This window comes from Erinaceus europaeus, chromosome 3 (genome assembly GCF_950295315.1).
Source record: "Erinaceus europaeus chromosome 3, mEriEur2.1, whole genome shotgun sequence".
NCBI lineage: Eukaryota > Metazoa > Chordata > Mammalia > Eulipotyphla > Erinaceidae > Erinaceus > Erinaceus europaeus.
Genome location: NC_080164.1, coordinates 22427610 through 22453638, shown reverse-complemented (window position 1 = coordinate 22453638; position 26029 = coordinate 22427610). Strand labels below are relative to the sequence as shown.

The 26029-nt window shown below is 42.2% G+C and overlaps 1 protein-coding gene across 2 annotated transcripts in view; it reads right to left on the bottom strand.

Annotated features, from left to right (window-relative positions):
* Positions 1 to 26029, bottom strand: part of TTC27 (tetratricopeptide repeat domain 27) — a 123561-nt gene that overhangs the window by 16745 nt on the left and 80787 nt on the right. For both annotated transcript variants that reach the window (XM_060186843.1, XM_060186844.1), the window contains exons 14-16: positions 23840 to 23938; positions 17538 to 17590; positions 10029 to 10194 (exon numbers count right to left, since the gene is read on the bottom strand). In XM_060186843.1, the coding sequence (XP_060042826.1) occupies positions 10029 to 10194; positions 17538 to 17590; positions 23840 to 23938 (318 nt within the window). The remainder of the gene's footprint in view (positions 1 to 10028; positions 10195 to 17537; positions 17591 to 23839; positions 23939 to 26029) is intronic.

The window sequence follows — 26029 nt, the reverse complement described above, 5'->3', positions numbered from 1 at the left end:
TGTGTGTGTGTGTGTGTGTCACAAGATCTTTGCCTGTTCATGGGTAGACACTTGGGAAGTTTCCAGATCTCTGGCTACTATAAGTAACACTGCAATGAACAGGGAGGTGCATAAATCTGTTTGAGTTACTGATTTCGTTTTCTTTGGGTAAATATCAGAAGTGAGTTGCTGGATCATCTGAAAGTTCTAGTTTTTAACTTTTCAAGGAACTCCGATAGTCTTTTCCAGAGTGGCTACACCAACTGGCATTCCCCACACCCCTGCTAACACTGCCTACGCCTCACCTTTAAAAAAATAATAATTATTTATTTATTTGGGTACAGAAAGAGAGAAACTGAGCCAACATCACACTCAATGGTGAAAAACTGGAAGCATTTCCACTCAGATCAGGTACTAGACAGGGCTGCCCACTATCACCATTACTATTCAACATAGTGTTGGAAGTTCTTGCCATAGCAATCAGGCAGGAGCAAGGAATTCAAGGGATACAGATTGGAAGAGAAGAAGTCAAACTCTCCCTATTTGCAGATGACATGATAGTATGCACAGAAAAACCTAAGGAATCCAGCAAGAAGCTTTTGGAAATCATCAGGCAATACAGTAAGGTTATCAGGCTATAAAATTAACATTCAGAAGTCAGTGGCATTCCTCTATGCAAACATTAAGTTAGAAGAAATTGAAATCCAGAAATCAATTCCTTTTACTATAGCAACAAAAAAAATAAATAAAACATGTAGGAGTAAACCTAACCAAAGAAGTGAAAGACTTGTATACTGAAAATTATGAGTCACTACTCAAGGAAATTGAAAAAGACACAAAGAAGTGAAAAGATATTCCATGTTCATGAGTTGGAAGAATTAACATCATCAAAATGAATATACTACCCAGAGCCATATACAAATTTAATGCTATCCCCATCAAGATCCCAAGCACATTTTTTAGGAGAATGGAATAAATGTTTATCTGGAACCAGAAAAGACCTAGAATTACCAAAACAATCTTGAGGAAAAAGAACAGAACCAGAGGCATCACACTCCCAGATCTCAAATTGTATTATAGGGCCATTGTCATCAAAACTGCTTGGTTCTGGAGCATGAATAGACACACTGACCAGTGGAATAGAATTGAGAGCCCAGAAGTGAGCCCCCACACCTATGGACATCTAATTTTTGACAAAGGGACCCAGACTATTACATGGGGAAAGCAGAGTCTCTTCAACAAATGGTGTTGGAAACAATGGGTTGAAACATGCAGAAGAATGAAACTGAACCACTGTATTTCACCAAATACAAAAGTAAATTCCAAGTGGATCAAGGACTTGGATGTTAGACCACAAACTATCAGATACTTAGAGGAAAATATTGGCAGAACTCTTTTCTGCACAAATTTTAAAGACATCTTCAATGAAACGAATCCAATTACAAAGAAGACTAAGGCAAGTATAAACCTATGGGACTACATCAAATTAAAAAGCTTCTTCACAGCAAAAGAAACCACTACCCAAACCAAGAGACCCCTCACAGAATGGGAGAAGATCTTTACATGCCATACATCAGACAAGAGTTTAATAACCAACATATATAAAGAGCTTGCCAAACTCAACAACAAGACAACAAATAACCTCATCCAAAAATGGAGGGAGGTCATGGACAGAATATTCACCACAGAAGAGATCCAAAAGGCTGAGAAACACATGAAAAAATGCTCCAAGTCTCTGATTGTCAGAGAAATGCAAATCAAGACAACAATAAGATATCACTTCACTCCTGTGAGAATGTCATACATCAGAAAAGCAAATGCTGGAGAGGGTGTGGGGTCAATGGAACCCTCCTACACTGCTGGTGGGAATGTCAATTGGTCCAACCTCTGTGGAGAACAGTCTGAAGAAGTCTCAGAAGGCTAGAAATGGACTGACCCCATGATCCTGCAATTCCTCTCCTGGGGATATATCCTAAGGAACCCAACACATCCATCCAAAAAGATCTGTGTACACATATGTTCTTAGCAGCACAATTTGTAATAGCCAAAACCTAGAAGCAACCCAGGTGTCCAACAACAGATGAGTGGCTCAGCAAATTGTGGTATATACACGCAATGGACTACTACTCAGCTGTAAAAAAATGGTGACTTCACCGTTTTCAGCCGATCTTGGATGGACCTTGAAAAATTCATGTTAAGTGAAATAAGTCAGAAACAGAAGAATGAATATGGGATGATCTCACTCTCAGGCAGAAGTTGAAAAACAAGATCAGAAAAGAAAACACAAGTAGAACCTGAAATGGAATTGGTGTATCGCACCAAAGTAAAAGATCTGGGGTGGGTGGGTGGAGAGAATACAGGTCCAAGAAGGATGACAAAGGACCTGGTGGGGGTTGTATTGTTATATGGGAAACTGGGGAATGTTATGCATGTACAAACTATTATATTTACTGTTGAATGTAAAATATTAATTCTCCAATAAAGAAATTAAAAAAGAGAGAGAAACTGAGAGGGAGGGTGGGGAGATAAAGAAGGAGAGAGACAGAGAGACACCTGCAACCGTGCTTCACCACTTGTGAAGCTTTCCCCCTGCAGGTGAAGGGCCAGGGGATTAAACCCCGGGCCTTGGGCTTTGTAGCATGTACACTCAACCAGGTGTGCCACCACTTGGCTCCCCCCCCCCCTTTTTTTTACCTCCAGGATTATTTCTGGGCCTGTACTACCAATCCACTGCTCCTAGAGGCCATTTTTTCCCATTTTGGTTGCCCTTGTTGTTTTTATTATTGTTGTCATTGCTGCTGCTATTGTTGTTGGATAGGACAGAGATAAATGTAGAAAGGAGGAGAAGACAGAGAGGGAGAAAGAAAGACACCTACAGACCTGCTTCACCACCTGTGAAGCGACGCCCCTATAGGTGCGGAGCCGGGGGCTCAAACTGGGATCCTTACACTGGTCCTTGTGCTTCGTGTCATGTGTGCTTAACACACTGCGCTACTGCCCAGCCCCCCTTCACCTCACCTTTTCACAGCAGCCTTTCTGCAAAGTGTAAAGCAATAGTTCACTGGGAACTTAAACTGCAAACTTCTCTTGACTTGGGAATGTACATTGTATCATAAAATTCCACAGATATCCAGGGGTGACACAGGGGGGAAGCAGATACTACTGAGTGAGCAGCCTGTCTTCAGCTCCTGCCAGATGCAGGCTGATTCAGTTACAGAGCTGTCCTGGAAGTCAGGTGTAGACCACCCTTTCAAGTGAAGACCCTGTCTCATGCATGTCAAATTCTGTCTTCCGCCCTAAGAGCAATAACCTACGGCAAGTGCCCCAAGCACAGTAAACTCTCAGCAGATGCTAGTCCCCACCTTTTTTCTTCCATCTGCAGCTGGGGTTGAAGGATATAATACTTTTTTTTTTTTTTCTCCAAAATTATTGTCTAAGGAGTTGGAGGAGGAAAAGAGTAAGAAAAGGCCCTAACAAATCAGCACAGAATTCGCCCTAAGGAAGGAGCCTGGACAAACATAAGGACACTCAAGGAACTAGTGTTGTCAGGGTTGTGTTTTTTTTTTTTTTTTGGTATTTAATAGTAATTTACAAAATTATAAGATAATAGGGGTGTAATTCCACACCATTCCCACCACCAAAATTCTGGAAGGCATTAGTTTTACTAGAAGAAAACTGGGAAACTAAATAGGACCTAATTATGCAGAAACATGAAAATGAGTTTTATGATAAAGAAAAATATGCACAACCCAGACACAACTTTAAAAATGGAAAAAGCAGTGCTGAGCTCCACTAATTTGTACACTAGTCAAAATTAAGACAGATAAAGAAAGGGGGGAAATGATATACTCTAGTTAGAAATAGTGAAAAAAATATAGGCTGATTTCTAGCTGATTTACCCTTCATCCTTATTAAAATGAACATGAATTTACAGACTGACACCCACACAATAGAAAAATTTAAGTGACAACAATCACATCTCTAAGGAAGTCAAAAAACATAAAAACAAAAATTTGAAGCCAGTTAAAATAGAATGGGGTCAGGTGGTATTAAACTTAAGAATATCAGAGCTATTTTGAAAGACACCTGCTGCTGAACTTGGAGAGTCAAATCAAGTACAATCTTTTCAGCCAAGACAAATTTATCAGTTGTCTTGTCCAGGGGCTGTCATTACCAGTGATGACAGACAGAGGTGTGCCGGAAGGATAAACAGGAAGGAGCCTATCACTAACAACCAGAACATCCGTTTGTGAGGACTTAGCCTTCTTAAAGGGACTCTACCACAAGTCTCAGACTGAACATTACCCTCAGCATTCAATGATCGTGTGTGTGTGTGTGTGTGTGTGTGTCTGTGTGTGTAAGTAAAATTAAATTAAGTGAAAGAAATCAGGAGAGAAATGGGAGAGAGGAGAAAGAGAGATACCTGCAGCACTACTTCACCACTCCTGAAGCTTCCCCCCAAAGGCTTGAACCTGGGTCTTTGCACTTGGTTACATGTGTCCTCAACTGGGTGCACCACCACCCAGTCCCTTGATGATACTTTAAAGACAGCTATTAGGGCTGATGAAATAGCTCACATGGATAGTGGGCTGCTTTGACATGTCCACGACCCAGGTTTGAGCCTGGGTTTCACTACACTAGAGGAAGCTTTGGTGCTGTGGTCTCTTTCACTCTCTCTGCCTCTAGCAAAAAATAAAAATAAAACAAAAGTAAAGACAGCTATTAACAGAACCTGGACAACTGGACACACTATCTCACTGTGGCTATTTATATGTGACTCCCTGGAAGATCCGTGTTATTAGGTGGGAAAGATGCTAATTTGACCTGAGTGAGTCAATGGTTTCAGTAATATTTCCCCAAATACAAAAATTAAGTTCACACCCATATGGTCTGACATTGTACTTTCAAAGTGCTCCTTGGTGAGCGTTATTTCACATTACAGGGGACATTCTGGATGCTCGGGGGCGGCAGTGGGGCTGGAAACTCTCAGGAATCTAAATGTTGCCTCTGACCTCTTCTGGAAATACCGAGAATTCTGAGAAATAAATCTCAAGTTCATCTAAATATTCAAGCTCAAATGAAATACTACTGGTATAAAAGGCTTGGTTCATACTCTGGATTTAAAGAAGAATTAGAAGAGATTAAAGTATTAGTTGGCCATGAATTTAAATTAAATTCTTGTGATTATGCTTTCATTAAGTTTAGAAAGACGGAAGTCTAATGACAAATATGGCACTAAAACATTTGAAAGATTAGACTTTTAAAATTTTATTTATCTATTGACTCTCTGATATCAAACCTACTTCTGACTTATTTGGGAAACTGAACCTGGAGCCGTGGAGCCTGCAGCCTCAAGCATTAAAGTCTTCTTTGCTTGAGCATTATGCTACATTCTACAAGATTAGAAAGATTTTAAAGGGATTCAGAACCTGGTTTTGCTAAAGGTGAAAATTTACTGGAAGGAACAGGAAACTATAAAGAGAATCACATATGGGGGGGTGGGGCAGTGGTGAGGGCAGGGCCGGGTGCTGGTGCACCCAACTGAGTGCACACATCACCACGCACAAGGACAGGGACTGAGCCCCTGCTCACTTCACAAGTGCTGAAGCAGGTCTACAGGTCTCTCTTCTTTCCTTCTCTTTCTCCCCTTACCTCCTCAATTTCTCTCTTTTCTAATAAAATAATAATAAATAAGGAAAAAATGAAAAAATGGCTTCCAGGAGCAGTAGATCTGTAGTGCCCAAACTGAGATTTAGCAATAACCTCAGTAGCAAAAAAGGAAAAAAAAATGTATTTTTTTGTTTTTTGGTCTCCAGGGTTATCACTGGAGCTCTGCACTATGAATCCACTGCTCCTGGAGGCCATTTTTTCCCATTTTTGTTGTCCTTGTTGTTATTGTTGGATAGGACAGAGATCTGGGGCGGGGGGGGGGGGGGAGACAGAAGGGGAGAGAAAGACACCTGTAGACCTGCTTCACTATTTGTGGTGGGGAGCCAGGGGTTCGAACTGGGATCCTTGAGCCAGTCCTTGCGCTTTGCGCCATATGAGCTTAACACACTGCACTACCAGCTGCCCCCCATGATTTTTTTTTCTTTATTGGGGAATTAATGTTTTACATTCGACAGTAAATACAATAGCTTGTACATGCATAACATTTCCCAGTTTTCCATATAACAATACAACCCCAACTAGGTCCTCTGTCACATGATGTATTTTTCTATGCAAACATGTATCGTGACTTTTCTGATAACCCAATAAATATGTTTGGAAAATCTACTTTAAGTTGTGGTCTATATGTACACAGTGGAATACTACTCAGTTATTAAGAATGATGAACTTATCTTCTTCACTTAATCTTGAATGTAGAAGAATCATGTCAAGTGAGATAAACCAGAAAGAGAAGGATGAATATGAGATGATCACACTCATGGGCAGAAGATAAGAAATAAGAACAGAGAGGGAAACACAAAGCAGAACTTGGATTGGGTTGTTACATTGCACCAAAGTAAAGGACTCTGTGGGGGTTGGGGGGTGGCTTTCAGGTCCTGATGCATGAGGTTGAGGAGGCCCTAGGGGGGTGAAAGTATTTTGCAGAAAACTGAGAAATTGTACACATGTACCAAACAACTATATTTATTGTAAACCATTAATCACAATAAAAAAAAGAAAAAACTGACTTTAGATTGTTTAGGCTGGAGAGAGAGGATCGTGCTTATGCAGAGAGACTCTCACACCTGAGGCTTCAAAGTCCCAGATTACATTTCCCACAACACCATAAACCAGAGCTGAGTAGTGCGAAAGAAAGAAAGAAAGAAAGAAAGAAAGAAAGAAAGAAAGAAAGAAAGAAGAGTTAGATCTTTCTAGTGAATGGCCTAGAACCTGAGACTTCAAGTGACTTGGCCAGTGGAGTGACTGGACTTGCAAGGCCTTGGGTCCAGGTCCAGGTCAAGGGCTGGAACAACAACATGCAGGCAAGGTAAATCTTGCAATAACTGAGGTATAGATGATAAGTCATAAGCGCAGAGAGGGATATTTTAGATACTATTTGATTTATGTATTTATCACCAGAGCACTGCATAGCTCTGGCTTACAGTTGTGTAGGGGATTGAACCTGGGACTTCCGGAACCTCAGGCATGACAGACTCTTTGCATAACCATTATGCTATTTATCCCCACCCATTATTTGTTTTGTTACACTTGCAAATTCATCATTTTAAGTAGAATATGTTGCTTATATATAAATTAAGTATGACAGGTTCAAGTCCCTTGTCTTTGTAAGGCAGAGGCATCCTACACAGTCCTCTGTCTTCAACCACAATTAAACCCACAAGGTCTGTTATGACTAATCTTATACATGAAACACAGCAGGGGCCAGGCAGTAACATATCTCGGTGAACACACAAGTTACCATGCACAAGGACCTAGATTCGAGGCCCCAGTCCCCACCTGCAGGGGGAAAACTTCACGACCGGTGAAACAGGGCTGCAGGTCGGTCGGTCGGTCGGTCGGTCGGTCGGTCGGTCGGTCAGTCAGTCAGTTGGTGTCTCTCTCTCTCTCTCTTTCTCTCCCCCTCCCTCCCTCCCTCCTTATTTCTCCTTCTCTCTCAACTTCTCTTAGTCTAAGGACCGGCATAAAGATCCCAGTTCAAGCCCCCAGCTCCCCACCCGCAGAGGGGTCACTTTGAAAGCGGTGAAGCAGCTCTGCAGGTGCCTATCTTTCTCTCTCCCTTGTCTTTCCCTCCTCTCTTGATTTCTCTCGGTCCTATCCAACAACAATAATAACTGCAACAAAAGTGTAAAAAAATGGCCTCCAGGAGCAGTGGATTCGTAGTGCAGGCACCAAGCCCCAGCAATAACCCTGGCAACAAAAAAACAAACAAACAAACAAAACAAACAGAAAAACAAAAAAACAACTAAATTTAAAAGAAATTTAAAAATATACAAGAAACACAGTAGTTTTCAGTCTCCCTTACTTCCTGAAAGTATGTACTGGGGTGTTGGAAAAGTCATGCTGAGACTGCATTGTTGTGTGCCCCTGGAACACACCTAAAATGGGTTCCCTAGCTTTCTTCTACCCTAAAATCCCTAAACTCATCTGCTCTAATCCTACTACTTTTTGGTTCCTGTTCACTAACTATTTTGTCTCAACTTAGATCATGTCACCTTCCAAACATCAAGCTACAGATACTACCATGACTCTATACTGACTTTTCTGGGCAGACAGCCTCACCAATATGTCCTGGAATACTCACATCTCCAGAGCTCTGGTCCACTAGGGAGAGACAGACAGGCTGGGAGGGAGTCGGGCGGTAGCGCAGTGAGTTAAGCGCACGTGGCACAAAGTACAAGGACCAGCATAAGGATCCCGGTTCAAGCCCCTAGCTCCCCACCTGCAAGGGAGTCGCTTCACAGGCAGTGAAGCAGGTCTGCAGGTATCTATCTTTCTTTTTCCCTCTCTGTCTTCCCCTCCTCTCTCCATTTCTCTCTGTCCTATCCAACAACAACGATATCAATAACAACAACAATAATAACTACAAAAACAAAAAAACAAGGGCAACAAAAATGGGAACTAAATAAATGAAAAAAAAAAAAAGAAACAGGCTGGGCATATGGGTCAACCTGCCAACACCCACACTCAGTGAAGAAGCAATTACAGAAGTCAGAACTCCTACCTTCTGCTCCCCAAAAGCAACTTTGATCCATACTCCCAGCAGGGGAGAAGTGATAGGATGACGATAAGAGGGCTCTGCATTCTAGCTCCATCAGCACCCAGAGAGAGACAGAAGGGACATATGGAAGTAGTTATGTTGTCATGAGTAGCTTGGAGGGGAGAGAGGATTGAATCAGAAAAGAAAGGGGCAACTATGTATAAATGTGAACAGACAGTTGTAGATATGATGGTTGACCCATATCTACCACATTAAGGGAACTGTGGTGGACTACAGTGGGGAGACTGAAGATTCAGAACTCTGGTGGTGGGAATGGTATGGATTCAAACCCCTGTCGACATGTAATTCTGTAATATAAAAATAAATTTTGAGACCCAGCTCCCCACCTACAAGGGAGTCGCTTCACAAGCCATGAAGCAGGTCTGTAGGTGTCTTATCTTTGGGAATCGGGCTGTAGTGCAGCGGGCTAAGCGCAGGTGGCGCAAAGCACAAGGACCGGCATAAAGATCCCAGTTCAAACCCCGGCTCCCTACCTGCAGGGGAGTCGCTTCACAGGCGGTGAAGCAGGTCTGCAGGTGTCTATCTTTCTCTCCTCCTCTCTGTCTTCCCCTCCCTCTCTCCATTTCTCTGTCCTATCCAACAACGACAACAACAATAATAACTACAACAATAAAACAACAAGGGCAACAAAAGGGAATAAAATAAATATAAAAAATAAATAAATAAATAATTTTTTTAAAAAGTCATGCTGTATTTTTTTGTTTCTCTATATAAAAATGCATCATGACTTTTCTAATAGCCGAACTATATTACTGGTACTGTGTTAGTGCCAATCAGTTCTGATTGCATCTCATCAAGAATACACCATCTCATTAAACACTACAAAGAAAATGCCGGTTTAACTTTCTACATGGTTCAAGCCAACTATGTAGCAAGAGCTTGTTAAGTGAGTGAGTGAGTGAAGAAATCAGAGGACTGTCACATATCACAGATGGCACTGAGATCCTCAGAGCAAACACCATTCTATTGGGCTGTAAGAAAAGCCATGACACATTTTTCAATGCAAAAGTGCATCATGACTTTTCTAACCACCCAGTATCTAGCTGCTATAAACTAATTGTGTGTATCTCCGTAAAGCACAGATCAGATCTTCATCATGAAGCCACAGTATCCAGTCTGGGAGTGTACGAGTCAGAAATAATATGTAGCTAAGAGTTAATGAAATGCCAGACTAATTATGTAGCTAGGAATATTCAACTAGAGAAAAAGCACTCTTTATATACATGTGGTTAATGTATTCAAAGAAAATGTCTTATAGAGAATTAAGTATTAGCATCACATGATGGCAAAAAAAAAAAAAAAAAGAGAACATCATGCCTACCTGAATGTCTTTGTATTTGTCCCTCAGGTCCAAGAGCCGATGGTAAGCTTTAATGGCTTCTGAGAATTCCCCCACATCAGTGCTTGTGAGAAGGTAGTTCTCCCAGATCTGCCAGTGTTCATAGTTGCACTTCAGGGCTTCTTGCAAAGTTCTAAAAGCTTTTACTCTGTTGAGGGTCATATTTTAAAGAGAACCATAATGAATAACCATTGCCAAATGAACCACAGTTAAATGCATAAAATGCTAATGTACACTTATGTCAGTCCCTACTTGTTAATAAACAGAATTAAAAGCTCATACAATTCCAAATCACTTCAAATTTTCATCAAAAAATTTAAAACCCTAGGAGAGATAAATTACAAAGTAAAAGTACAAATGAAACAGAGCAATTTTAGAACTTAAATAAAAATATTATATATCACCATTTGCAAGACAGAGCTGAGGTAGTACTTAAAGGGAAATTTACTATCTTAAATCCATTCATTTTAAGATATGTAAAAGGGAAAATAAATGAACTAAAATATTCAACTTAATATGGTGAAAGAACACCAATTAAACTTAGGAAAATAATCATGAAATGAAATATGAAGAAATGATCAATAAATCCAAAAGAAAACTAATAAAATACAAATTTTTACATTTTATATATAATTAAAAACTAGTACAAATAAGGTTTTTTTTGTTTTGTTTTGTTTTAATTTGAAAAAGGGTCAGGGAGGTGATGCAGTGGGAGAATGCTAACAGTGAGAAACACCAAGTGAATCCAAGAAATAAAAAGTCAAATAAACCAAGAAAACATTAATCTAGGTGGATAGCTTTACAGTAAAGTTTCACCACACCATTGAAGAATCCTGGCCTTATACAAGGGACCCTTCAATAACTTCAAGGCATGGTTTTGAAGGCCTGATGGTAATATTCTAGCTAGCCTATGCCAATGCTCTGACTGCCACCCCCCAAAACAATTGAAAAGTGTGTCCTTATTGCTTATAACTTTTCCCACAAACACATCACAAATCACCTAGATCCATTTCTCATACCTATAAAGTTGATCAGAATGACCTATAGTTAAGCCTTTCTAGACTTTTCATGAACTGCTAGTCAAGTCTTCAGCTTTTTACTCCCTACGTAAACAGTTAAAGTTGTTACGGGATGCAATGATTCCTTCATCGCTTGGCCCTCTGTGCTTTCCAGATAAAAATAAAGGACTCCTTTCTCTAACACTATCTCAAATTCAGCCATAAACTGCTTCTATGAGATTATTTTTCTTTTCCTTTCTCTATTCCAACTCCCACACCCACCTCCCATGTAACAACGACTGTCTTCAACAGTGGGGATCCCACTTCTCTGGTCGTGCGTGCATGTGTGCATGCATGCGTGTGTGTGTGTGTGTGTGTGTGTGTGTGTGTGTGTGTGTGTATGTTTTTTTTTCTCTTTTGGAGCAGAACTCACTCACTCAGCGGTGTCCTCAGCAGGAGTGTTAACATGCCTCCTCATGCCCTTCTATCCTCAAATCACTCTTTTCTGACCTCAAAACTTTTTGAAAAGAATTCAGCTTGGGCAAGAATGACATCCCTATAAATTGTTTCAATCCAAGGCTCACACAGCACCTCCCACATCCCTTATGCCAGTGATGCTTCCCTTTGACAATCATCAAGAATGACTCCCCCCCCCACCCCAAGGGCTGGTATGACCCAGAAATACAGGCACTTTCAAGGCCATTTTAAAGATGGGGGGGGGGACAGTGGGCATTCGCCCCTGAAGCAAGAAGTTTACAAAACAGAAATTAACTATGTTTGGAACAGCACCGTAGAAAAAGGTCAGTTGGGAGTCGGGTGGTAGCACAGCAGGTTAAGCACCACATGGCACGAAGCGCAAGGACCCGCTTAAGGATCCTGATTTGAGCACTCGGCTCCCCACCTGCAGGGGAGTCACTTCAAAAGCAGTGAAGCAGGTCTGCAGGTGTTTATCTTTCTCTCCCCGTCTCTGTCTTCCCCTCCTCTCTCCATTTCTCTCTGTCCTATCTAATAATGATGAAATCAATAACAACAATAGTGACTACAACAACAATAAAAATAAACAACAAAGGCAACAAAAGGGAAAATAAATAAATATTAAAAAAAAAAAAAGAAAAGAAGAAAAAAGGTCAGAATGAGAGAGCAATTTACTTCTGGCCTTACAACTTTTTTAAAAACCTATCCATGGTGATGTATGAAGTTAAGATATGTCTTGGGGGCTGGGTAGTGGCACAGTGGGTTAAGCGTGAAGGATCCGTCCCAGTTCAAGCCCCTGGCTCACCACCTGCGGGGGGTGGGGGGGTGTCTCTTCACAGGCGGTGAAGCAGGTCTGCAGGTGTCTATCTTTCTCTTCCCCTCTCTGTCTTCCCCTCCTCTCTCCATTTCTCTCTGTCCTATCCAATGATCCAACAATGACAGCAATAACAATAACAACAACGATAAACAACAAGGGCAACAAAAGGGGAAAAATAGCCTCTAGGAGCAGTGGATTTATAGTGCAGGCACTGAGTCCCAGTGATAACCATGGAGGCAAAAAAAAAAAAAAAAAGAAGAAGAGAAGGAAGAGGAAGAGGAAGAAGGAGGAGGAGAAGGAGGAGAAAGAGGAGAAGGAGGAGGAGGAGGAGAAGGAGAAGAAAAAGAAGGAGAACTGTCGAGAGTCCTGGGATTCCCACACAAACACGATGAGCCTAGACCTCGAATAAATCCCTCTCCCCATTATCACTGGTCATCTTCATCAGGAACGACACAATGGACCCCTCTGGGGGTCCTCATAGGACCTTGCCCTCAGTGTGGATCAACAATGGTAGAGAATGTTCCATCCTCCGAAGTAGGGTTGGATAACATACTCTACCTACCACTTGAAGAAGATGGGTCCTGAAATTGATGCAACTTGGAATGTTCCTACTGATGACCACAGGATGCAAGTTCGAACCTACAGGGATCTAGAGGTTACACAGGCTCCTATGCTGAATATGGGCCCCAGATCAAATTGATGGGGTTCACAGTCAACAATATTTATATACTTTTCCCATATTTGTGAGCTACTCTCTTCCCTGATCCAGCTTTCTAGTCCTTTTTCCAGCCATGGCATTATCTCCCCAGACAATAACCTGGGACCACCTGCATATCCAGATGTCAGGCTCAGGCAAGAACTAATGAAGTCATGGCACCTTTGGAATATACCTAAAATAGACCTACCAGCTATTTCCAAAATGGAGACCCTAATCGTCATCTGCAATATTCCAGCCTTTAGGTTCATGGTTAAACAACAACTTGTATGGCTTTATATGTTAACTCAATTTCAGCCACCAGGTTCCAGATGCTACTATGATGCCAACCAGACTTCCCTGGACAGATGACTCCACCAACATGCCTAGAGCCCTGCTTCCTCAGAGCCCTGCCCCACTAGGGAAAGAAAGAGACAGGCTGGGAGTATGGATCGACCTGTCAACACCCATGTTCAGTGGGGAAACAATTACAGAAGCCAGACCTTCCACCTTCTGCATCCCAAGGTGACCCTAGGTCCATACTCCCACAGGGCTAAAGAATAGGAAAGCTATCAGGAGATGGATGGGATATGGAGTTCTGGTGGTGGGAACTGTGTGGGGTTGTACCCCTCTTATCCTATGGTTTTTGTCAGTGTTTCATATATATGGAATAGGAAAACTATCAGGAGAGGGGATGGGATGTGAAGCTCTGGTGGTGAGAATTGTACCTCTCTTGTCAGTGTTTCCACTTTATAAATAAATAAATTAGGGAGTTGGGCGGTAGCGCAACGGGTTAAGCACAGGTGGTGCAAAGCGCAAGGACCGGTGTAAGGATCCCGGTTTGAGCCCCCGCGGCTCCCCACCTGCAGGGGAGTCGCTTCACAGGTGGTGAAGCAGTTCTGCAGGTGTCTATCTGTCTCTCCCCCTCTGTCTTTCCCTCCTCTCTCCATTTCCCTCTGTCCTATCCAACAATGACGATATAAATAACAACAATAATAACTACAATAAAACAAGTGCAACAAAAGGGAATACATAAATAATTTTTTAAAATAAAAATTAATTAATTAATTAAAAAACAAACAAAACAGAAATGTCAAGTGCTGGCAGCTGCTGGAGTGATAGCTCTACTAGTAGAGCATTGGACTTGCATGCCTAAGGCTCCTGGTTCAATCCCCACGTACCAGGGTGGGGCTCTGCTGACTCTCTCTGCCTCAACTGAAACTCTCTCTTACATATAAATAAATTTGTTGTTGTTGTTGTTGCTGGATAACACAGAGAGAAACTGAGAGAAGGGGAGTACAGAGTGGGGAAGAGAAAGATAGATAACCTGCAGACCTGCTTCACCATTTGTGAAGCGACCTCCTTGCAGGTGGAGAGCTGGGGGCTCGAAGCAGGATCCTTGCACTATTCATTGCACTTTGGTGTAAGTGTGCTTAACCTGGTGTGCTACTGCCCAACCCCCAAAATAAATATTAAAAGGAAAAGTCAACAGTACTGGAAAGGGTATAGAGAAAAATGAATCCTGGGACAAGGCTGGTGGGAATGTGAACTAGTGCAGCCCCTATGGAAAACGTTCTGACGAGTCCTTAAAAAAATAAAAATGGAGGCATCTTATGACCCCAGCAATGCCACTGCTAGGTATTTATCCAAAAGACATGAAAGCAGTAGTTCAAAAGGATATCTGCATTCCCAAAGTCACAGCTGCACTATCCACAATAACTAAAGTATGTTTTATTTTATTATTTATTTATTATTATTATTTTTAATTTTATTTTTAACCAGAGCACTGCTCAGCTCTGGCTTATGGTGGTGCGGGGCACTGAACCTGGGATTTGACGGAGTCTCAAGTTTACATAAAACCATTATGCCATCTACCCCGCCCCAATAGCCAAAGTATGGATGCAACCTACATGCCCATCAATGGATGACCAGATAAAGAACTTATGAGGCATATATTCAAGGGAATACTCTATAATTTAAAAAGATGAAATTACATCATTTAGGGCAAAATAGATAAAACTAGAGGTGATTATGCTAAGTGAAATAAATAAACGGGAGAAAAAAACCTACTGGATGTTTTTGTTCATGTGTGGAATACAGATAACTAAAGCAAACACTTGCAAAAACAAACAAACCCCAACAACCACTCTGTCCCAGACTTATGAGAACTATGGTGATTACAAGAGAAAACAGGACACAGAACTTTGGTGATGGAGATGGTGATTTTTACACACACACGCTACACATATGTGTGAAACACTACCCTTGAAATTGTAAAACTCTGCCAATCACTGTTCAATCACAAATAATAAAAAAATCTTTAAAATATAAGTGACAACAGTTATTTTCCTTAAGTTTTCATCGTCCATCTTCTTCCCTCCCCAGTGGAAAGTGTACTGGTAACTTATCCTTCTTAGTCCTTTTAATTCCAACTCATCTGAAATGAGGTGTCTACCTGCAATCCATCAGTCAGTAACCTGGTTAATAGTAAATTCTAAACAAACACTTAATGAATGAGGAAGAAATGAACACAAAAGTCAAGGAGTGTGAAAGAACCCTTAGAGGAAATGCAAATTGCTCAGGATTAATAAGCTGGAATGCAAGGTAGGGTGTCAAGAGCCTCCCTTCACACACACGCACGCACGCACAGACGCACACACGCACGCGTGCACACACGTATGCCGTGCACACACCCTTTAGGGCCACGAGAAAATTCTCTGAGGCCACTCCAGCATGGTGTCATGGTCTCCCCACCCCTGGCTCCAACCAGTGGATCTCCAGTGAGTGACACAACAGGCTGTGACCAAGAAGACAATACCACATTCTGAAGGGAACAGTAGAACAAACCGTGCTTTATTTATGCAGATTGTCTTCCAAGAGCAGTAGAAAAACATTCCATGAGCTCAGTGTGGTGTATATTTAATGATGTTTTCAGGAATATCTTGTAGAGTCCACAAAGAAAATTAAATTAACTTTGGAGAGAAGTACATCCACCCTTGAATTAATTGAGGGAAACTCTGGCAAGAGCAATGGCTGTCTCTCTCCTTCCTCCCATCTGGGGCTCTGCAGCCAGGCCCTTAGCCAGGCTGGCTACCCCCTTCAGAAATCGTCTGGCATCAGCCACTTCTTTTTCCACCCATTCTCTCCAGCCTGGCTTGTTACAACAGCTGCCCCCTAACAGGGCTCCAGCCTCCAGTTAGTTTCCTTTTCAGTCTATTGCAAATACTGGAGCTGAGGAAAACTTCCTAGAAGGCTACTTTTTTCCTGAAATCATCCCAGCAGAACCTCAGCCCTCTCCCTACCCACGGCAAGAGGGTGATGGAGACGTGCTCCCAACTGGTGCCCCTGAGCCCCGTGGCCTGTTCTCCTCACTGTACATCTCACTCTAGACCCTGGGCTTTTGTTTCACTTCCTGTCTCCAGGGCTGCTGCATTCATTCCCAGCTCTCTGCACCTTTAGATGGAAGCTTCTGTCTCCTGTACTCAGCACTTCCCCTTCAAGTCATAGCTCAAGGCCAGGATTTAGTCCTCTGAGAAGTGGTTCAGACCCAGGATCGTATGAAGGGGAGAGAGTCTTCACTGAGACTCACAGGACACAGAGTAAGAGCTGACAATATCACCTACACTTCTTCAGTTTTTTATGCATCTCTCATTTGACAGTAACCAGACTTACTCACATTGCCAGCCATTTGCTTATTTATTTATTTATTGCCTCCAGGGTTACTGGTGGGGCTTGGTGCCCACACTACAAATCCACTACTCCTGGTGGCCATTTTTTCTTTTTTATTATTGGATAGGACAGAGAGAGTTTGAGAGAGGAGAGAGAGATAGAGAGGGAGAAAGAAAAACACCTGCAGACCTGCTTCATCACTCGTGAAGTGACCCCCCCCCCCCACAAATGGACAGCTGGGGGCTCAAACCAGGATCCTTGTGCCGGTCCTTGTGCTTCATACTATGCTCACTAAACCAGGTGTGTCAGCTACCACACAGCCCCCACCAGCCAATCTTTAAAATAACAAAGTATAGTGCTTTACTTTTCATGCCTACCTTTCCCGAAGACACTGGGTCACTGTTGCTATTTCTTAACAACATCAAGTATACACAGAGGACCTGTCAGTTCAGTGGTGGGGTCAATGGCACTGCAGTAGAGCACAGGACATGCCCCACTCCTGAGAGAGGCCCTGAATGGGATCACGGGCACCATGTATGCCATGGGGGTGCTCTTGTACTCTCTCTCTCTCTCTCTCTCTCACACACACACACACACACACATACATTTAATCAAATTTAAGAGACAATCTTCAGTATCATAGATCTCAAATAATTCTTATTACATATGAAAAAAATACTATACTTAGACTTGAAGTGGCTATATGAGCATTTTAACTCAGGGATATGAGCAGGCAGAGAAAACAGGTAAAGGGTAAGGCACAATGTGTCAGTGTCTAGCTGAAGACCTCACTTGTTTATTTGGAAGAAAAGTCTTCCATCTGTGTCTGATGTACTTACTTTTGCTTTAATCGGATGTAAGAAGTTGATAAATTGTTCCAAGCTTCAGCATTCTGAAATAATAGAGAACCCAATTACTGACTATCTCATTTAGGTAAAATACTGTTGCAACCAAAAATATGACCCATGTTCATAGTACAAGGTATATGCTTTACTGTCACAATTTTCAATAAAGTATGTTTACAAGTGTGTGGAAAAAATTACATAATATTTATAATTTACAACAAAAAAGTCACAAAAGTAGCCAACAAATGACACAATTCTTACAGCACTAATCTGGAATTTAGTTACTATTTTACTTTCAAATTCAGACTTACAAATAAGTTAGGAAAATTACAGCAGAATTCACACAATATTTATTACCAAATTGAGACAATACAAAATATTGTTTTTCCTATTTTTGGGAAAACAGGGAAGTCTGTTTCTCTAGTATTATTTCTAAATAGTTCTTCAATCACACGGAGGCATCTCTTCCTCTACGCAATGACTAAAATAAGTCAAAGCTTCATACACATGTTGATTCTCACAAGGACGTGAATTATGTTTACCCCATTTGTTGTACTTTTTTCAGAAGACACAGAGTATAGAGTTCTCATATAGTCGATGTTAAAATTAATTGGCAATGGCTCTCCACTTACAGACATAGCAAAGTTAGCACCAGACTAGCCTTATCACCATGAAAAGCTACAAAATGAACAAATCTAGGGATCAACTGCCTTCTGAAAGTCAGACAACAGACTCTGACCCCCAATAATCACGTTGGTCATCTGTCGAGGCCCCTCAGGCCCGCTGGGTGGAGAGAAGCAGCAAGTGCACAGAGCACAGCCAGACTTACTAGGAAGAAGAAAAAGAGGTCAGCATTCAGGGCTGAAAAGACAGCTGGAATTTGAAGGGCAGATAAGAGGGAAGAGAGATTTAGACAGAAAATAAGGAATCTCAATATGCCCACTGAGGTAAGTAAGATACACAGGTGTAATGGAAACTTCTCAAGGCCTAGTAGAGGATTATTTCCAACATTTCTAAGCTAAATGGACATTCTGAAAGCCACATGGGTCCTGGAGTTCCAATTCCCCAGAACCCCGCCCCAGTAGGGAAAGAGAGAGGCAGACTGGGAGTATGGATCGACCTGTCAACACCCATGTTCAGTGGGGAAGCAATTAGAGAAGCCAGACCTTCCACCTTCTGCATCCCATAATGACCCTGGGCCCATACTCCCAGAGGGATAAAGAAAAGGAAAGCTATCAGGGGAGGGGAAGGGATCTGGAGTTCTGATGGTGGGTACTGTGTGGCGTTATACCCCTCTTATGGTTTTGTCAGGGTTTCCTTTTTATAAATAAAAATCTTTTTTACAAAAGAATTAAGCTCCAATAAACCAGACTGAAAGTTCCTAAGTTCACCCCAGAAATACTATTTCGTTTAAAGATTTATTTATTAACAAGAGAGAGACAGAGAGAGAGAGAGAGACATTGAGACTTTCCAGCCTATTTTATGCCAGGGGTCAAATTCAGGACACCATGCTTGTAAGTCAGGCATGCTGCCCACTATACCAACTCCTGGATCATAGAAAGGTTATATATCTTATGAGCAGGGTTATTGCAGCCCGAGTTAGGACAACTTGATAACCACCTGAACAAAGTTAAAAATCAAGCTGATTGACAAACTGACTAAATGCAAAAATAAAACTTTCCCTTCTTCTTTTGTTCTTTTTTGCCTCCAGGGTTATTGCTGGGGCTCGGTGCCTGCACTACGAATCCACCGCTCCTGGAGGCCACTTTCCCATTTTGTTGCCCTTGTTGTCGTTGTCATTTTTTATTGTTATTATTACTGATGTCGTTGTTGTTGTATAGGACAGAGAGAAATCAAGAGAGGAGGGGAAGACAGCGGAGGGAGAAAAAGATAGACACCTGCAGACCTGCTTCATTGCTTGTGAAGCAAATCCCCTGCAGGTGGGGAGCCAGAGGCTCGAACCGGGATCCTTGTGATGTCCTTGTGCTTTCTGCCATGTGCGCTTAAACTGCTGTGCTACCATCTGGACCCCAAACTCTCCTTTCTCCTTTTTTTTTATTTAATTTTTTAATATTTATTTATTTATTTATCTTCCCTTTTGTTGCCCTTGTTGTTTTTTTGTTATTGTTGTTGTAATTATTGTTGTTGTTATTGATGTCTTTGTTAGATAGGACAGAGAGAAATGGAGAGAGGAGGGGAAGACAGAGAGAGGGAGAGAAAGATAGACGCCTAAAAAAAAAAAAAGAAAGATAGACACCTGCAGACCTGCTTTATCACCTGTGAAGTGACTCTCCTGCAGGTGGGGAGCCGGGTGCTCAAACCGGGATCCTTATGCTGGTCCTTGCGCTTCGCGCAATGTGCACTTAACCTACTACGCTACCACCCGACTTCCAAACTCTCCCTTTAAAAAAAAAAAAATTTATTATTATTTTTTATATTTATTTATTTTCTCTTTTGTTGCCCTTGTTGTTTTTCATTGTTGTTGTAGTTATTGTTGTTACTGATGTCATTGTTGTTAGGACAGAGAGAAATGGAGAGAGGAGGGGAAGACAGAGAGGGGGAGAGAAAGATAGACACCTGCAGACCTGCTTCACCACCTGTAAAGAGACTCCCCTGCAGGTGGGTAGCCGGGGGCTCGAACCAGGATCCTTACGCTGGTCCTTGTTCTTCACACCATATGCGCTTAACTCTCTGGGCTACCGCCCAACTCCCCAAACTCTCCCTTCTTAAGGGAAGATAGCAAATCCCAGAAACTCAACACAACATCCAAAATATGGAGAACAGATTAACAAAACTATAGAGATGCAAACAAGCATGAAAATTGATCCATTAAATCTGCAGACTTAATGTGATTGCTATCAACATTCTAGTTGCCTTCTTTACAGAAATTAACAAATGGCTCCTAAGATCCATATGCAAATTCAATGAATTCTAAATAGCCAAAACATTCCTGAAATTTTGATGAGTGAAATGAAATGAAAAGCAATAGCAAAGCTGGGGTACATACGCACACTCATCAATTTCAAGATCTATTGCAAAGCTTACAAATTGGGGAAAAATATATGCCAACTGTGTATCTGATACAAAAAACTTTAATAAAAGACAAACAACCCAGCCAAAGAAATGGGGCAATGGATGCAAATAATGTTTCTCCAGAGATGACACAGAAATAGTTGAGAAGCACAGGGAAAGATGGTCAACCTCACTAGCCATCAAGAAACTGCAAACAGAAACCACCCCTGGGAGGTTAATAATAACAAAGACTCAAACAGTACTGACAAAGATGCTGAGACAATGGAACCATTGTACGTTGATGGTGAAAATGTAAAATGGTGCTTTAGGAAACAATCTGGCGGTTTCTCAAGATTTTGAACACTAAGCTAACATATAAGATCCACTAGGTATAAACCAAAGAGAAATGGAAACATATGTCCAGACAGAAAACTGTAAATAAATGTTCAGACCAGTATAAATTAATATAAAAAAGCAATGGAAACACTCCAGATATCCATCAACTGATGAACAGATAAATAGCTATAATATGCAATGCAATAAAGAACATTCAACATTCCATACAGTAGAATGCTATGTGGCCAAGAAAGTACCTCCTAGTAGGTGCTACTACATGGAGGAACCACAGATGTAAGCAAAAGAAACCAGGGTGTGTGATTCCATTTATATAAAATGTCCTTGACAATGGGCAGATGTATAAAGACAGAATGTGTATTGGTAGTGGTTTGGGACTGTGGGGTGGGCACTGGAGAGAAGTATTTGGGAGAAATGGGGGGTGGGGAACAGTATAACTGCTAATGGGTAAAGGTTTCTCTTTATAATAAGAAAAATGTAGGGGGGGTAGATAGCATAATGGTTATGCAAAGAGACTTTCATGCTTGAGGCTCCAATGTCCCAGGTTCAATTCCACGCACCACCATAAACCTTTTCCCCTCCCCTTCTGTATTGTTCTCTGTCTCTATCAAAAAAGAATAAATAAGAAGGGGGGGGGAGGCTGCTGGAAGCAGTGAATTCCACATGTAGGCACTAATTCCTAGTGATAATCCTGGTGTCTAAAGAAACAAAACTTAACAAAACAGTTTGGGGGAGATGGGGGTTGAACAGTGCTCTGGTAAAAAAAAAAAAAAAAAAGTCCTAAAAATGACTGGTGACAGCTACACCCTTCTGAATACACTAAAATATCACTGCACTGTGCATTCTAAATGGATGGACATATGGCATGTAAATTATTTATCATCTCTGTCATGCTGCTAAATATAAAGACTACACTAAGATAGCATAATGGTTATCCAAGCAGACTCTCATGCCTGACGATCCAATATCCCAGGTTCAATCCCCCACACCACCATAAGCCAGAACTGAACAGTATTCTGGTAAAAAAGAAAAAAAGAAAAACTACACTAAAATAATGTTTTATTTTTTAATTGCCACCACAGTTATCACTGGGGCTAAGTGCCTGCATGATAAAAACTGCTGTTTTGGTGGCCACTTTATCATATATATTTATGTATTTCTTTTTCCTTTGATAGGAGAGAAATTGAGAGGGAAGGAAGAGAGAAAGATAGATACCTGCAGACCTGCTTCATCACCCCTGAAGCATAGCCCCCTATAGATGGGGTGCAGGAACTCAAACCCAAGTACTTGTGCATGATAACGTGTGTGCTTAACCAGGTGCATCACCACCTGGCCCCCGAGAATGTTCTAATAACGCAATTAGCATTGGCAGAACATTGATATCAGTGAATGATAATATAGATAATAATGATAATATAGACTTTGCTATACACACCAGTGAAGTATATCTTCAACAGCAACAAACTTATCTTCTAAATGGCACCCTAAGTAACCTAGCTATGATATATCACTTATGCTCAATTCATGGATTATAAGTCTTAAGTGTAACCTTCCATTTAAAGGTATGCTTTCAAGGCCAAGTGATGGCATACCTGGTAGAGCACACATGTTACTATACATAAGGACTCAGGTTCAAGTCTCTGGTGTCCACCTGTAGGAGAGGAAGCTTCGAGAGTGGTGGAATAGTCCTGCAGATACCTCTCTCTCTCTTTTTCCCTCCCCTTCTGTATTTTTCTCTGTCTCTATCAAAACTGAATAAATTTTTTAAAGGGGAGGGGCCTGCTGGAAGCAATAGATTCCTCATGTAGACACCAAGTATTAGTGATGACCCTGGTGTCAAAATAAACCAAAATTAGCAAAACAGATGGGGGGGCAGAAGAGGGATGCACCGGATTGAGTGCGCATTATCACGCGCAAGGACCCAGGTTTGAGCGCCCACGTCCCACCTGCAGAGGGCGCACTTCATTAACAGTGAAGCAGGTTTGCAAGAGTCTTTCACCCTCTCTATCTCCCTTCCCCTCTCAAATCCTCTCTGTCCTGTCACATAAAAGAAAAAAAAAAAAAGAAAGAAAAATGGCCACCAGGAGCAGTGGATTTGTAGTGCTGGGACTGAACCCCAGCAATAACTCTGGAGGGGAAAAAATAAATAAATAAAAACATAAAGGTATACTTTTTTTTTTTCGTGGGAGGCCTCCTTGGCCCCTCAGACTTTTCCCTCTCCTATCAGGGGCAACGGCCGGTGGGAGGTAGAAGCGCCCCGCGACCGGCTCCGTGAGGGGAGAGGTTCTGAGCTCAAAGGTATACTTTCTTCCAACATAAAAAAGAATTGCTGTTCTCTCTCTCCTTAACAAAATAACCTAGAGATTGAATGGGGGTAAAGGGGCACTCACCTCTTTCTTTAATTATGGTAGGAACAGATAACTTGAGTTCTATCCTCTGCTAACCTTTTCTTTTTTTTTTTGCCTCCAGGGTTAATGCTGGGGCTTGGTGCCTGCACTACGAATCCACTGCTCCTGGTGGTCATCTTTTTTTCCACTGTTTTCGTTCCTGTTATTATTGTTGTTACTGTTGTTGGATAGGACAGAGAGAAACTGAGAGAGGAGAGGAAGACAGAGAGGGGGAAAGAAAGACACCTGCAGACCTGCTTCACTGCTTGTGAAGTGAGCCCCCTGCAGGTGGGGAGCCGGGGGCTTGAACCAGGATTCCTGTGCTTTACACTATGTGCACTACCACCTGGCCTCCCTCTGCTAACTTTTAAGCGCACAATACAGTAGTGCAAATTACTGGCACAGTGTTTGACAGCAGATCTGTAGTACTTACTCATCTTGCCTCGCTGGAACCATATATGCACAGAAATTGCTACGCTAGACAACAGTACAATTCAAATGACTTAGAGGACATAAATGGAAAGAAAAGACAGACAGACTTACATCAGGCTCGAGGGTCACACAACGTTGAAACGCCCTAGCGGAGCCTCCATAGTCTTCCAGAGCCAGGTAGGCGCAGCCCAGGGAGAACCACACACCGAGCTGTGAAGACAAGGTCGAAGTCATTCCAACACAATCTATGGAGGAGGTCTGAAAATTATTTCTGGTACCACCCACAAATGCACTGCTATAGAGCATGCAGTATCATGACACATTTTCTGCCGAGGAAAAGCATTCATTTCATTACAGAAATGCAATGTAATTGGTGCACTGCAATCTGTTGAATAAAAGCTGTTTATGATAAACATGGGATTGACCCAAACACTTCCACTGAGCATCACAATGTACAAAGCAGCCCTATCCCACAGAATGACAGTGACATCCATGTCGTGGGCCTGATAAGCCTAGGTGAATAGTGGGCTTCCCCCCTAGGTCTTGGCATTCACACAATGATGACACTATCCAGTCAGTACTTCTCAAACTGCACTATCACCAAGGGACTTAGGGCTGGACACTAAGTATCCACAGACGGGCAACTCAGTAATGGCTTACAACTCCACAACAAAGTATTTTCTTTCATCCTCAAGTGCCACTACAAGTCTAAACCTGGGTGCCCCGGCATGTACCTGCTTGAGCCTGCCTGAAAACCAGTTAGAAAAGCTGGCTCAGAACCTAGGTTTCCAAACAGCCATTCGAAATGGAAGGCTTGATTCATGTCAACTAGACCTGAGAACATAGAGCTTGGGAAAACAGGTACACTAGGGAGCAGCTGCTGAAACAGCTCAAGAATTCTTTCTGTCATGGAGTTTCCTTACAATTCAATGGTCACTATCAAAAGGAAGAGAAAGCTGATAAACACACAAAGCGCTTAGAAAGGCCACTCTTAGGAGGGAAGCTTGCTTTCATTTTGGAGAGAGTTGTGGGTCCACTAGAGGATGCTGTCTCTGTTCCAGAACAAAGGCAGTGGGCCAACAGAGACTGACCACGTGAGGATGGGGAAGGAAAGGAGGTACTCTGATTATCTATCTGCCCACAGCCTTCTGTAGAGGCAAATTTGGGGGTGTCTTCCAACTCTCCTCCCAGCCATTCCCACACAACATGTTCCCTCTAGTTAGTTAAAGGCGAAGACTTCCTGAAAGCAGATAGAGTGTTAGCCCACAACTAGTGGTAAGGCTTAGAAAGCAAACCCCCTTGGACAATTCAATATGTTGCCTTGAATTCACAAGAAGCTACAGAGAGCCATCGGGAGTCTGGAGGGTGAATTCTGTCATAGCCACAGGTAATGGTAGGGAAGCAGGTGGCACCAGGTTGAAGCTGAAAGTTCCAAGTTCACTTTGCTGAATTTGGCAACTTGAAATCAGCTGCTGACACTTTTTGTCATGCAGAATCCAATGACGAGGCCTCCAATGCACCGGAGCATGCTCCCCAAGTGTGATGACCTTGAGAGAACCTCTAGTCTGATTTCAACGTACACAGTGGTAGAAGCTTTCCAGCTTCCGGCCAACTTGAGTGTTTCCTTAGATCTAAGGTACTTTTCCATCACTGAACACCTCTGAAGCAGATGCTTGTAAGTTTCACAGATAGCTTTTTTTCTTTTTTAATAGAAAGTGGCACCTGGAAAAATTGTTCCTCTTAGAATGGATGGCTGTGGGCTGTGAAGATAGTTCACCCAGACAGTGCGCCTGTGTTGCCATGCACATGACCCAGCTCCAAGCATGGCCCCTGCCTCACTGGAGAAAGTTCCAGTGTGGTGGTCTCGGGGTCTCTCTCTCTCTCCCTCCCCCCCCCCCACCTTTCCCTTCCTCACTCTCTATCTGAAATTTAGCCTGGAGTGGTGAAGGCTGGCTAATGATGACAAAAAACCCAAACGTGATGGTTACTTAGACTCAATACATCATAGCAGCAAGTCTATTCAGCACAGGGGTGTCTCATTCTGGGAGGAAATGACCAACAATGAGAACTTCCCTCCAGATTCCCAAAATGCACAAGCCCTGCTTCCAGCATCAGCAAGAACAAACATCCCCACAGAGTGATTTTTGCATGTGTTCAGCCAGTGCCAACTCCTGTCATAATTCAAGGACACTGGGGGTGGGGCGAGGCTACACACGTTCAGAGCCAGCGACTACCTTGTGGCTCTGCAACAACTGGTAGTGACATTATGGTTCACCCTTCAGCTTTGGAAATAAATTGATG